This window comes from Pogona vitticeps, chromosome 1 (assembly GCF_051106095.1).
Source record: "Pogona vitticeps strain Pit_001003342236 chromosome 1, PviZW2.1, whole genome shotgun sequence".
Classification (NCBI taxonomy): Eukaryota; Metazoa; Chordata; class Lepidosauria; order Squamata; family Agamidae; genus Pogona; species Pogona vitticeps.
In genome coordinates, this window is record NC_135783.1 from 331,271,485 (window position 1) to 331,286,735 (window position 15,251).

At 37.9% G+C, this 15,251-nt stretch overlaps 1 protein-coding gene across 3 annotated transcripts in view; it reads left to right on the forward strand.

The window, feature by feature from the left end:
- Positions 1 to 14,524, forward strand: part of CPSF2 (cleavage and polyadenylation specific factor 2) — a 24,790-nt gene extending 10,266 nt beyond the window's left edge. For all 3 annotated transcript variants that reach the window (XM_020802202.3, XM_020802204.3, XM_078383731.1), the window contains exons 6-15: positions 246 to 361; positions 2,916 to 3,103; positions 3,463 to 3,753; positions 4,294 to 4,394; positions 5,836 to 6,036; positions 7,164 to 7,316; positions 9,196 to 9,421; positions 11,971 to 12,273; positions 13,227 to 13,361; positions 13,458 to 14,524. In XM_020802202.3, the coding sequence (XP_020657861.1) occupies positions 246 to 361; positions 2,916 to 3,103; positions 3,463 to 3,753; positions 4,294 to 4,394; positions 5,836 to 6,036; positions 7,164 to 7,316; positions 9,196 to 9,421; positions 11,971 to 12,273; positions 13,227 to 13,361; positions 13,458 to 13,550 (1,807 nt within the window). In that variant the 3' untranslated portion in view covers positions 13,551 to 14,524. The remainder of the gene's footprint in view (positions 1 to 245; positions 362 to 2,915; positions 3,104 to 3,462; positions 3,754 to 4,293; positions 4,395 to 5,835; positions 6,037 to 7,163; positions 7,317 to 9,195; positions 9,422 to 11,970; positions 12,274 to 13,226; positions 13,362 to 13,457) is intronic.
- The last annotated feature ends 727 nt before the right edge of the window (positions 14,525 to 15,251 follow it).

Consider the following 15,251-nt stretch of genomic DNA (forward strand, 5'->3'; position numbering starts at 1 on the left):
GATTTGACAGTTTCTCTGTAGAATTGAAAGGCATCATGCACACTGATTCAGTATAAAAATATTGAAAATATACAGATGAAGATGGCTTTCAATGAAATTGATCATGTCCTAATTCATATTCATTCATTACAGAAATTGACTTGATGGAAAGGAAAATACAGTAGATCTCTGCTACATATTTTAACTTTGTCACTGCCTTTGTTTAATTAAAGCACTGAAATCCTGATATGACTTCTTTTTTTCAGACATTTGAATGGATGTTCCCTGGAAATGTTAAGTAGGCCTTCCTTGCTTATCACTGATTCCTTTAATGCTACTTATGTTCAGCCAAGACGGAAGCAACGAGATGAACAACTGCTAAGTATGTATTTTGCTGTAGCAACTAAAGTACCAACAATGGAGATAAAAATCTCTGTTCTTAACATATTTTTAAATCCCAGTGTTGGTTTTATGCAACATGAGTGTTATAAGAAAATAAGACTTTTAGTTATTCTCTCTGGGTAAGACTGTGATTTTATTTCCAACTTGCAGACTAGAACCAGGTGAATAGTTTTCTAGAAAAATTAAGATCTTGAATTGTTTACAACTTTAATTTAAAAATAAAATGTTTGTCCGTGAAATTGATCAAAAAGGGTAAGTATGTATTCTGTTCAGAGATTTTCAAAACAGCTCTTGTACAAAATATTATCAGAAAGAGTACTTTTCCCCATGTGAGCACTATGTTAAAATCCACTGCTTTAAAGTCTTTTAAAGGGGGGAAAAGCTGCTCTGGATACATTACAGGGACTTTTTAATTGAGGCCCCAGTGCTCCACAGTTAAGTTCTGCAGAACGTTTTGAAGTCTGTGCAATCTTTATAGTTGGGGAGTTCATTTCCACTGGAAGAGTAGATTGGTTTAAGGGCTACTTAACTGGTGATACAAGTGTTACCTCTGCATGAGTTATGAGCATCATAGTCTCGTTTAATCAAGTGATCTTTTCTTTTTCCATACTCTGCTCCTTCTCTCTGCCCCAGTACTCATTCTGTTTTAATCTCTGCTGGCTCTACTCTATACCGTTACTAGGCAACAGCTCCCTCACTCCTCCCCCACCTCTTTCTATTTGAAGACTTGAAGGTGCTGCAGGTCCCTGTGAATAAATGACTCTCCCAAGACTGTCTCTCCCATTGCCTCTACTGGTTGGTTCAGCTTTTGCATCCTGAGTTTGAAGAGCTACTGCTGACATATTTCAATTAACTAACATGAATTGCAGTACTCCATTTTAAAAACAAAACAATCCTGATAGTACACCACCAAAGGACCCTTAGCATCTGAAAATCTTGGATTTACAACGAAGAGAGACAGATCAAACAGATATATTGGGCAAAATCTTGTCATAGTTATGCCAGTGATAATTCACTTCAATGAATTGAAAGCTTTCTATCTCCCATTTCAGTTTCAGAGGCTCCCTGGGACTCATTTTTGCTCTGGGGAAGTGTTTGCAAGCTTCAGTGGTGGGGGGGAAGCCTTTAATAGTAAAACAAGCAAAAAAAAAAAAAAAACAGCCCCTGGGATCAGGACCTCAGGCAGCCATCCTGTGGCAGTTTGGAACTATTAAAGCACCTGTCCCGAAGCTCCTACAGGCATTTCCGGGGTAAAAGGGAGCTCTGGGGAGCCTCAGAAGCTGAATGGGAGTGGAAGGAAGCTTTCAACTTGTTTAAATTAAATATTTTCAGTGCGTGGATACAGTTTTGTGGGGCATAATTGCAGCAACAGATTTTGCCCAATTTCTTGCAGATTTTCCTGCATTTGGAGTTATAAATAAGGTTTGTCAAAGCTATGAATTTTACGTAACGTGATGTTTTTGCTCTTATGTCTATCTGATTTTGACTAGTAAAGAAAGGTAGATTTAAATTATTTAATTAAAATCTGATTTAAGGAATGATATTTGATGTACTACATTATTGCATGCCGAAAGTCCCAGAACTGGTTGGAGTGGTGGGGGAAGTGTTCAAGACTGGAAATCAGGTCATAATAAACTTTGGCTACTTGCAGGTGTTTTTACATTTGTTTATCTAATGGAATAAATACGTATATAATCTGTCATGTTCTATTCAATATCGTTAAAAACAGGATCATAGTCACACTGTTGAATGATTATGATTAGCAATTACAGTGTGACTATGGTGAACACAATCACTCCCTCCCAAATAATAGTTGCAAAATTGATTAAAATAGTATGTTAATAAGGAAAGAGGAAATGTATCAATAAAGATGGATGTGATCTCCTTACACTCCCACCCCTTCAACATAACTAACCTAAAAGCAGAAACTAAGGAGCCTAAGTAGGTATCTCAGGATGGAAGCCAAACAGTAGGGGTTTTTAAACAGATAGCAGCACATAAGTAACCCAGTTATTCTTTTGTGCTGTGATAATTTGTATGTTGTCTATGAACCTATATGTAATATTTTACCCTAATGTGACAGCGCAAAAACTGTGGTCTGTGGCCTAAAACAACAACAGATGAGCACAACAAATTGCTAGAGGTTTGCACCAGATGTGAGAGTAGGAGTTTTACCTTCCCTTCCTTACTGATTTGTGAGAAGATTCAACTAGAGTAGAAATCTTTATCATTTCTGTGCCTGTTTGATTTAGTATCCATGTGATTTATCATTCCTAAGTGGGCTCAGCTGCGCAGGAGTCTTAGTCCAATTTTGCCTGATTGTGGGGAGGGAAGTATAAGACAACCCTGGCCTAGTTTTGAGGGGTGTGAGCCCTCCTTGCCTTTTGCCGGATCCCTGGTGTCTGTCACAGATGAATGAGAACCTGCACTTGAAGGATTAGGGTTATCCTCACACTATGAAAAGAAAAATATTAATTTGAAAGAGTACCAAACACACTTAAATGTCTACTTGTGTGGTTTTTTCCCCCCTCCAGCAAATGTCTTGGAAACACTTAGAGGTGATGGAAATGTCCTAATTGCCGTGGACACCGCAGGTAGAGTCTTGGAACTTGCCCAACTGCTTGATCAAATATGGAGGACAAAAGATGCCGGTTTAGGAGTCTACTCTTTAGCACTTTTAAATAACGTCAGCTACAATGTTGTGGAGTTCTCAAAATCTCAGGTTTGTTTTGGTAGAACCTTTAGCTTGCTTGTGTGGCTGCATCAAATGTTTGCATAAATCCAATTTGTTATGTTTTATAGGAAAGCAATGGTATTGTTCTGCTGAGTACTTGAGTTTCATCTTTTAATTTATAGTACTAAACTTTGGGTGGTATAAAATCAGAGTAGGAAAGTCATTAATATTTTAGGTCTTACACTGGTTTATATTGACAAGTTAACTAACTGTATTGCATATAGTATATGCATAAATACTAATTAAAGGCAACACATAGGCCAGATTCGTTTTGCTGGGAAGATGTGATGAGGTACTAACATGATAGAGTTTTTTGTTTTTTTTTGTTATTGCTGTGTGACATACAGGTTGAATGGATGAGTGACAAGCTGATGAGATGCTTTGAAGATAAGAGGAATAATCCTTTTCAGTTTCGTCATCTTTCCCTCTGTCATGGACTTGCGGATTTGGCTCGAGTTCCAAGTCCTAAAGTTGTCCTTGCCAGTCAGCCAGATCTTGAGTGTGGGTTTTCAAGAGATCTCTTTATACAGTGGTGTCAGGACCCCAAAAACTCCATTATCTTGACATATAGAACCACTCCAGGGACACTGGCACGATTTCTAATAGATAATCCTAATGAAAAAGTTATAGACATTGAGGTAAGAAAATATTTCCTCTTTGGTTGGGTTTAAGAGTGCAATCCACAGATGCATCAGTATGTGCACGTGTTACATTTTATAAAAAATGTATCATTCTTCACTGTGATACTACAGTAGGTTCCCCCAAGAATTAACTGTTTCAAGACTCCCTAGCATATGTCCACATAACATATTTGTGTTATATACGTGTGTAGTGTATTTACGTGTTATATTTTATATTCACAAAGACCATTCAGCTGTATATATTACATTTGCTTGAAATAGTCCTATAAGGTGTTTAAACTCTACTGGTGTGGATTTGCCTACAGAGGCAAAACAGCTCATTTCCATTGAATGTCATGCTCATCATTTCACCACAAAAATTGGTAGTCTGAGTCCATTGAAGGATATCTGGCAAATATATGTGTTGTTGTGGATAGTGGCATTGTGTATGTGTAATGCTGATTGTTCCTTAGAAAATTGATTTAGAACTTAACATAAAACCCAAGTTGTTACTTATGTCTGCATAATCTCCTTATTGGTATATACTTGCTTTTTTAGTTGAGAAAAAGGGTCAAACTGGAAGGAAAGGAACTTGAAGAGTATTTGGAGAAAGAGAAACTTAAAAAAGAGGCAGCCAAAAAGTTAGAACAGTCCAAAGAGTGAGTACCTATGTGTATAAATCACAGTAATGCATATTGTTGGAAATCGTTTTAAGTGGCCTTCGTTTCAGATATTATATTTATTTATTTATTTATTTATTTATTGGACTTGTATACCGTCCCATAGCGCTACAAGCACTCTCTGGGTGGTTTACAATTTAATTATACAGGCTACACATTGCCCCCCCAGCAAGCTGGGTACTCATTTTACCGACCTCGGAAGGATGGAAGGCTGAGTCAACCTTGAGCCGGCTACCTGGGATTTGAACCCCAGGTCGTGAGCACAGATTCAAAATTACTATCGCACAAAGAAGCAAGCATTTTAAATTAAAATGCAAATACCAAAATTTAAAATTTAAAATTCTAATCCTGTTGAGTTTTAACACACATGGCAGGACAGTCACGCAATCAGTTTTTTCTTTTTGTCAGTGTGCCTACTTCTGTGATCAGTTGTGCAAGTAGGGCATAACTGGACAAATGATGGAAAGTAGGCAAAACAGTTGACACAAGTGGCATTTGTACCCTTCCCCAAGTATGTAACCTAGCAGGATTCTAAAGTTAAAATTTTAATTTATTTGAAATAAAATTTGTGGCTTTTCATTAGGCCACAGAGGTACAATAAATTGATTTAATATATCTGTAACTGATAAATATGCCTTATATGATATGCCAAAAACTGCTTTTGTGGTTTGATGGTTATGTTGGCCAAAATCCTGTTTGTTTTACCTGCATTTGTACCTCCATTGGCATGACTTGTTGCAAAATCAGTGTAGACATTTGTTGTTGTACACTAGTCATGTGACTTGGTGCACAACAGCAAGTGCCTACACAGACTTCTTAAGTTTATGGCAAGTTACAGCTAAAAGTTATCCCACTGGAGTTACACCAAGTATAATTTTTCAACTAGTTTTGGCCATTAACTTTAGAAAATAAGGACAATATTGGCATATAGTGGAAGCATATTACCCCCTCCCCAGAACATTGTATGGTACATAATTATTGTACAGTACCTCTTCACACAGCACACATTTAAACTGTGGTATTTGTTTTCTGAAGATGTAGTTATCTTCACTACCTGAAATACTTTTTAAAGGGAAGCAGGCATGTTCATAGAGGATAAGGTTATCAGTGACTGCTAGTCATTATGTCTCAGTACTATGTCCAGGATTAGAGGTCTCTGAATGATGCTTGCTGAAGATTAGTGGTGGAAGGGTATGATTGCCCTTATATTCACCTGCTCGCTTCTTATCTTATTGACCACGGTGGGGAAAAGGATTGTGTACTAGGTAGGCATTCAATGTGTTGTAGCAGAACTGTTCTGAGGTGATTGTGAATAAAGGAGCCCTGAAACCCCACGGAACTTTGTAAATTAAAATCAGGATGAAAACACTTTTTTTTTTGCTCGCTCTGTGTACATAAACGATCCATTCTCCTATTCTAGAGCGGATATTGATTCCAGTGATGAGAGTGATGCTGAAGAGGATATTGATCAACCATCTGTTCATAAAACTAAACATGATCTAATGATGAAAGGTGAAGGTAACCGAAAAGGAAGCTTTTTCAAGCAAGCCAAAAAATCTTACCCTATGTTTCCAGCCCCAGAAGAGAGAATTAAATGGGATGAATATGGAGAGATTATCAAGTATGTGTGTAAAATGTTTACATCTCAAAATTGAACTTAACATTATTTATCATTTCAAAAAAGCCATGAAGAATGCATTTTGGTCTCCCATTCTAGAAGAGATCTATTTCAGTGTAGGTATAGTATAACCCAGATTCAGCAAAAGCTTCCAGAAAAGAACGTTTGGTGGGACCTTCTTTTCCTGGGTTCAGTGTCTGCTGATTCACTTATCCATATACAGTGGTACCTCGACTTACGAACTTAATCCGTATTGGAACGATGTTCGTACGTCGAAAATTTTGTAAGTCAAGGCAAACTTTTCCATAGGAATGCATTGAAAACCATTTAATCCATACCTGCTGTTTTTCGTTCGTATGTCGAGGCACTGTTTGTAGGTAGAGAGGCACTAGTTCCCATAGGAACTAATGCAAAGCCGGTTAATCCGTACTCTACCACTGGGGGAGAGAAATTTTTCTTCTTCTTCTGACCTAAGATGAACTTGGGTCAAAAAAAAAAGGGCAGGGAAGTTTTTTTTCCCTTTTTTTTCCTTCGTAAATTGAGGCTCTATTCGCAAGTCAAAGCAACTTTTTGTGAACGGAGCCGTTCGTAACTTGAATCATTCGCAAGTGGAGATGTTCGTAAGTCGAGGTCCCACTGTACTGAAAATATTTAAAATAATAAAAGAAAAATCCTAGAAGTATACATATTTCTAAAGATGAAGTTACCAGAACCGGCCATGTATAGTATTCACTATTAAAATAGCATTCACTATAATCTGTGTTTTTCAGCATCTGATCCCCCATGGATATGGGGGTCCTACTGTTTACTATAATTAAATCAGTTTTACCAGTAAAGCAGAGTCTTTATTGCCTCCTGAATGCCTACAGTCTGTTTTGGATGGCTTGAAGGTAGAGCAAATGAGGTGGGTCGGAGGGCCAGAGAGGAAAGGGAAGATGGTAGAAATATTGCACTTTGGGGGGCCTGGAAATGGATTCCTTGCTTTAGATTGATGCTGTTACTATGTTATGCAACTAAAAGAAACTGTTGTAAATATTCATTTACATAACTATATTTAGCTTTCTTTTTCATAGCACATGACTTTTCTTAACATTACTTTACCCCTGTATTAATCATCTTTCCTTGTTTAGACCGGAGGATTTCCTTGTTCCTGAACTGCAGGCAACTGAAGAAGAAAAGAGCAAACTGGAATCTGGGCTTACAAATGGAGAGGAACCAATGGACCAGGATTTGTCTGATGTTCCTACCAAATGTATTTCAGCAATGGAAACAATGGAAATAAAGTGAGTGCACTAATGCTGGTTGCAACTGGAGGGCACTGTTAGCAGCTCAGAGTGAGGAACCACAGCGAAACATTCCCTTCTCCCCGACTGAGGCTACCTAGTAACTGAGTCTTTGGGATGTAACAATTGTCTCTATGCCCTCCCCTCTTAGTCTCCATCATCTTTTTCTCCTTCAGTTGATTTTATATGTATACATTCTTCTAAAGGGAGCTGCATGATATGTTGCAGAGTGTGGGCGGCATACAAGTCGAATAAATACCGTTTTCCTGAAAATAAGGCCTAACCTGAAAATAAGGCCTAGTATGATTTTTCAGGATTGCTCGTAATATAAGCCCTACCCCCAAAATAAGCTCCAGTTAAGTGAAACCCCGCCGTCCACCATTGTGCAGCAACTAGAAGAATATGACATGACTGTAAAATAAAACATGCCCTGAAAATAAGCCCTAATGCATTTTTGGGAGCAAACATTAATATAAGACCCTGTCTTATTTTGGGGGAAATGTGGTAAATAAACAAATTTAGGTAGTGAAAGAGAGAGTAAAACTGCTAACTTCCCTAAATTTTCTTCTATAATACACATACTTTTGTTGTACTGCTGAGTTACATTTAGACTGTTTTAACATATCAATGAAGTTAAGATGTTTTTGTCTCAATGTTTACTTTGAGTCTCACCTGCCATTAGGTTGCTCAGGGCCTCTAATAATGTTTCCTAAAATTAAAGCTATGTATATGGAGGCAGTGGAAGACAGGAGGGCCTGGCGTGCTCTGGTCCACGGGGTCATGAAGAGTCGGAGACAACAACTAAACAAGAACAACAAATATGGCTTCATAGTTGCAGATTTCCAGAGACTCAGGTCTACTTTCCTGTCTTATTTGAAAAATGCCATAAAACATGCTTTTAAGTTGGAGACAAAAAACACAGAGCACTCCTATGACAAAAAATAAGATTTTCTTCAGATGTATTCGCGAAGGCTTTCACGGCCGGGATCTAATGGTTGTTGTGGGTTTTTCGGGCTTCTTGGCCGTGTTCTGAAGGTGGTTCTTCCTCTGAAGATGCCGGCCACAGAGACTGGCGAAACGTTAGGAAGAACCACCTTCAGAACACGGCCAAGAAGCCCGAAAAACCCACAACAACCATTTTCTTGAGATGTTTTCTGTTCTGTATATCTTTTTGTTTATGGAAAGAAAATCATAGATGATATATAGCTCGCATTCAAGAGAATTATTTACAGTTGTACAGGTGACAACATCTTCAAAAGACCTCCTTCATTCTGAAGTATACCGGGACCACTCTTTCCTCATTCTATCATGACTCCAGATAATTAAAGGAAACTGGCAGGACCCCAGAGCTTCCCTTCTTGTAAAAACTCAATTTATTGCTCAGCTTCATATTTTTCTGTTTAACCTGTCATTGACCTATAAAGATACTTGTCTTTTGATAGCTAATTTTCATGGTCACCTTGAGCAGTGAATGAGTACCAAAGGTTTTATCTATATTGTCTCTATCTAATCACCCCATCTAAATGTTTATGTCTTAAGAAATTTAGTTCTTTGTAGGGCATTGAATGTTGTTCTGTAGTAACTTCTACGTACTTGCTTTGTTATTACAGTTCTTAAACAGGGTTATACTAGTACAATTAAGGAGTTTATGTGGTGCATAGCTGCCAAATCATCCACCAGAAATGGCTCTCTACATACCACTGTGCTTTAAGATTCATATTACAGCTTTGCAGCTGTGAAAAATAATACCACAGTTGAATGTGCTTGGATGATGATTGCTTTGACATTATGGGCTTTACTTCTCTTTGTTATATTTAGGTTCATAACCAATTCAGTCAATAAACAGTTGAATAGTTTCTCTCCTTGTACCAAATTTTAGAGCTCGTATTACATACATAGACTATGAAGGACGTTCGGATGGGGACTCCATTAAAAAAATAATTAATCAGATGAAGCCACGGCAATTGATTATTGTACATGGACCACCTGAGGCAAGCCAGGATCTTGCAGAGTCTTGCAGAGCTTTTGGTGGAAAAGATATTAAAGTTTACATGCCCAAACTGCACGAAACTATAGATGCAACCAGTGAGACTCACATATACCAGGTAAGAATCTATATCTGGGTAAAATGATTTGACAGCTATAATGAGATTTAAGTTATATTTTACACCTGTACTTGAGAGCCCTCCCATTAGCAGAAGAGGATGCCATGGTCAGCTAAGCAGTTTGAGCACGTGACAGCTTGTATTTGATTCCCGATACATATCTAGCCAAATTTACAATGTTGGTATTGACCTGCATACTCCTAAACAATTGGTGTCCTGCTTGATCTGATGGCTGCTTTCTCTTAAATTAGCCTCCCTGCATCTGAATTCCTACTTACATGCCTACCCTTGAAAATAGCTAGGTTAGTGGATATGAAAGTGAGGTTTTTGAAGCTTTTCTGCCAGATGGGCTGTGTTGGGCTTCACATACATGCATCTGAAAACATTTGTTCTTCTTTGCTTTCTTGTAATACATATGTTCCTCGTCTCGAAGCTTTCATATTATAATAATAGTAATAATCTTAAAACTGGAGTCCCGAAGGCAGTTCATGTCGTTCTGCCAACTCCTGCAATGTTGCTGGAACCAGTAGTATTCGCTCTTGCCTTTCCATTGGACCATTTCAGCAACGTGGAGAGTGGGGATTTGCTGCTTGGGTAATAGCCTATCCTCCATATTACTTTACCCAGGCTTCATGCTCTGGAGAGAACACTTCTTGATACAGAGCATGTTACCATAGTCTCTCGAGACTGAAGGAGGCTATGATGATTGCTGGCAGGGAACCCTATCAATCATCGGGTCCAGCCCTTGTCAAAGAAGCACAGTATGGAATATAACTCTCAGCCTCTGGGTGTGTGGCCAGGTACCTAAACCACTGATCTATCCAGCAGTTCTGGATATTATTTTTTTGTTTCTATTATAACTGGCTCAATGCTTTTATAAATTTATTTATATTTTTGGCTTCTGTACGATTGGAAGTTGCCCTGTGGATGGTTTTCTGTTGAATGATGGGCTACAAGTAGGCCAAATAAATAAAACAATATTGAGTAAAGGGCTTTTGCATCCAGCAGCTAAGATGCCAGAAATCCAATTCAGCTGTTACCTTCGCTGATTCGCCACGCTTTGAGTTAGCCCATATCCTTTCTGTCCCTGCTTTCTACACATTAAAAGCAGGGTATCTGCACAGTAAAGCTTCTTGCTTGCAGACACAGCCAACACGTAAGCAAATATTTGGAAAAAATGAGGTTCTTGCTCATGTAGGGAAGTGAACTTCGCTTTTGCATCTGCTTTGCTTTCATTTATAGAAAGCAGCTCCTGATCAGGAAGAGGCTGGGGGCTCCCTCAAAACATGATGGGGGTCCAGTCTGTGAAACTAACACCTTCAGAGAAGTGTTGGAATACAAGCCAGTAGTGAGAGGGTTAGGAAACAGATGAAGAGGGAGCATCTGTGTGGGGTGTTTTTTTTTTTTGTCAGCTGTTTGTCCTGCCAAGCATTTTTCCTGCTGTAGCCACTCTGTTTGGCATTTTCCTTGCCATCTTCTCCTTACCCATTAAGTAATGGATTTGTACAGATAGATATGTAGGCCTCTGCCAGTCTTTTATACAAGTGGCTTTGGCTTTGACTCTATTGACAATGCAGAAAAAAAGGAGCTGCAAATATATCATAAAACCTACCTTCTGTTTAGAACAAGAAATGCAGCCTTACATAACAAAAGCACTTGCCTGTGATTCTGATCCCTCTTTACTGATACCCATAAAATTAGAAATAAGGCTTCTGTTTGGTGAGGTCAGCTACTGTCACGCTGTTTGTCCCAGTTTTTTAGTCTGGGTGAGACAAAGGGCTTCAAACTCGTTTTTGCCACTGCAAAAACAGATACACAGAAACCCATTTCTAGATCCATATCTACTTTGGTTTTATTCAGTTTCTTTGTTTCTAATCTTAATTTTATTTCCTCCTATACCAGTATCAATTTTTGATTTTTTAAAAAGGAAATCTGCACAGAAGTTTGTATACTCTTTTTTGTGTGTGTAATTCCCCTAAGACCCAAGATTTTGTTTGCAATTCTCTTGACGTTTGATTTGCTATTTTTCCTAATTTAGGTATTTTTGTGCAAAATATTGCCTTGTATATGCATTTCTTTATGAATTATTTGAGAGTCAAACAACACAAAAAATGTAGAAAGATGCTTGACATATGGTTGCATTATGGTTTCAAGAAATGCTAGTTTGACAAATCTGCATTAAAATGCAAACTAAATTTATCCTGTATTGTAGTGCTATGTGATGATATTGTAGTGCAATAGGATGGTAATGTTGTGCTATAGGATGCCAAGGTCACCTGTCTTGTTTTAGAGATTAGCCTTACTACTTAAGCATCTTTTATTTTCTCTTTCTCTGGCTGGTTACATCCATGGATTGGACTATATCAGCCTGCACAGCACATCCCAAGTTAAATGACAGGCTACTTTATCCTTTACAATTCCTTCCTAATACTGTGGCTTCTCAAAAAACTCCCCAGATAATTAATGCAGGCAATGGTATTGAATGTATAAAAAGATCTGTCTGACCGTTAATTTGTTTTTGGCTTTTTTTAAAAAAAATTGTTCAACAGGTTAGGTTAAAAGATTCTCTGGTCAGTTCCCTTCAGTTCTGTAAAGCTAAAGATGCAGAACTGGCATGGATAGATGGGGTCCTGGACATGCGGGTATCAAAAGTGGACACTGGTGTGATTTTGGAAGAAGGGGAACTGAGAGATGATGGAGAAGACACTGAAATGCAAGTGGATGCACCTTCGTCAGATTCGAGTGCTGTTGCTCAGCAGAAGGCCATGAAAAGTCTCTTTGGAGATGACGAGAAGGAAATATGTGAAGAGACTGAGATCATTCCTACTTTGGAGCCTTTGCCCCCAAATGAAGTAAGAAAACCTCATTTGTTTCTCAAATAAGCTTCTATTATTTTGGGATTCATCCTTGTCTTTGAAAGAAGTTATGGATATATATTTCAGTGTTTGAATCTAGATTATTTGAAAGCTGTATGGGCATCTCTTTTGGCCCAATCAAATAAATTATCACTTTGAGTAAAAGAATAATTTGACCCATAGACATATCTAAATATGTATATACAGGTTTTTCTGTTAATTGAAATAAAGATTGCCATCCGTTTCTGTACACATGGAAATTGTTGGGAGGTTTTATTTTGGTTTGACAGTATCCTGAGTTCAGATCCTAGCAGAATCCAGTGGAAAGGGAAAGAGTAAGCTTTGCTTCTCTGTTACAGCCACCCCATGTGTCCCTAAAACCAGCTGTGCAGTGGCTCAGAGCATTCTTTGGGGCCACATTTTGTGCACTGCAGAGAGCTGTAGCAGAAAATAAAAGAAAATTCAGTTATATTACTCCAACAGTGTCAGCTCAACATTAGATTTAGACTGTTCTTAAAATTTGGCAGAACTGTTGTCAGAATAATAGATTTTTTTGCTGATTAGAATTGGTATATTGACCTCTAAGCACATCTTTCACAAAAGCCCTGAAATATCCTTCTTGGCAAGGTTACAAATCTGAAAGCACATCTTAGGTTTTCTAATTCAGTGGCTGAAATTAGAATAATAGAATCATAGAATAATGAAGTTGGAAAGGAGTCTATAAGGTCATTCAGTCCAACCTCCTGGTCAAAGGACAAATTCCATGTGAGCTTTGCCATGTGAAGCCAGCACCGGATAGTCATTCCATTCATGTTAATGGCATGCTTCTGGCATATTCCTGTCTTCCTGAGTGTTAGCATTTATTAAAATATATTGTGATATCTGTGAGACGGTTTTCTTATCTCTTCTGTTTATGTATGAAAGTCTTGTTTGTACCTTCTTCACGAAAGGTTCCTGGACACCAGTCTGTATTCATGAATGAGCCAAGGTTGTCTGACTTCAAGCAGGTTCTCTTGCGAGAAGGAATTCAAGCTGAATTTGTAGGGGGAGTGCTTGTATGTAACAACTTGGTAGCTGTTCGCAGGGTAAGTTTTCTGTGTGAGCGTGTTCTCTTTGTGCACCAGTTGTAGTAGACGTGTCTGAAGTCAGTAAGTAATGAAATGTGATATGATTTGTTGCAGACTGAAACGGGACGCATTGGATTGGAGGGCTGTCTCTGTGAAGACTTCTACAAAATAAGAGACCTTTTATATGAACAGTATGCAATTGTCTAAAGGAGAATTGTAAATATGCTACATATGGACTTTTTTATTTTTATGAGAAAATAGCACATGTTTATAAAAGTATTTACTACTACTTACTGTTTTCCATCTGAAATACCTGATGTCAGAACATATTTGGACATATTACAGATATAGTAGTTCTGTACAGATATTCTGTATATTTTGCAAAAATTATTTCTCAGATTACTGCATGTTTTTGTTGGGAAAGTTCCTATTCCATGGAATTTCACTTGCATGTTTTTTGTTTTAAAGAATCCATTCTGGCTAGGATCTAGTTTTAAGCTGTACTTTATTCCCATTTAAACTGATGGGGAAATTAGGCTAAGTCATTATTAACCTGTTCCATTGATTTCAATGGAACTAGGTAAAACTCCTTTAGTCCAGCTCTGGCACATTAAGGTTTTGGTAGGAATGCAAACCGTGTAAATGTTAAAGGTCAGATTTTCCATTTTTCAATTAAAATAATTTCCTTCTATTCTTGATTTTGTGACTAACTGTAAATTACTATTTTGGTAAATCACATCAAGAGATTTTTAACACGTGATCTCTTTATTTGTCACATTGGTTCCCTACCAAAAACTAATAACTTGTTGGCTGGGGAAATCAACGTTGTTTTAGTCCAAAACACACACAAAGAAACTACTTTCCCAGGCTTTGAAATTAACATATATTTTAGTCTTGCAGTTACTGGTACTGATGCTGTGAAGCTGCCTTCTTTCAGTATTTTAGATGTACAGCTCAGCTGTTGTTATTACTAAACTGGATTAGGACACAGAATTAGAAATGCACAAAGGAAATACATGAAAGAGTAGTTCATTCTGCTGGAATGAATTTGGGGTACAGAGCAGATTCGGTCAGAAGGGTCCACAGAGATAATGAGCTCAACACTGTGACAGATTTCTAGAGTCAAGCCAAGAGTCCCTAATTTCTATTTTTTTAAAATAAATGTTTGCTGTTAAGTTTTATTTCAATGCCTCCAATATAATATAATACCCTGTTGGAGTTGCTAATACATCTTTTCCATAAAATGAAATGGATCAGGTAGGATGCAGCAGGTCATGGGACTGACATTGTTGCTTCCATCTATTGAACTAGGGGAGGGATTACTTGCACACTCACCACATACCTGCAAAGCATATTCCAGAACACTGGGGAGCCCTCTGCAGTCAGGTTTTTGGACAGAACTGAAGGCTGGCTGCAGGTGGTGGTGTGGAAACATCCTGCTGTGCCTGTGGACTTCCATTCGTGTGACACTGGGTTTCAGACATATTTTAATCCTGAATGCTTTAGTATCATTCAGATACTTGCTTTTTAAGAAAACAGAAAGAAACATAAAATGCCATGCCGAAGGAAGCAAACTTTGCATAACCCGAGAAGGATGGTTTCCAGGGATGGGGAGCCATGAGAAAAAAAGAAAAGAAAAATTTGGGGGGAAAAGCTGGGATTTTTTTTTCCAAAGCCATTCTTTTTTCCTGGAAAAAAAATGAAAAAAAAAAGAGTGTGGAATATGTTTTTACAATGATAAGTAATATGGCTATGACATGGTATTCAAACTATATAACATGAAGGCCTTAATGAAAGACTTCTGGGACTTTATGTATTTAAGTTCTCTGAGAGAACCATTGATTTCATAAATTATAATTATAACTATCAAGTTTTCTGTACTCAGATGTAGTTTACCATTCACTTCTT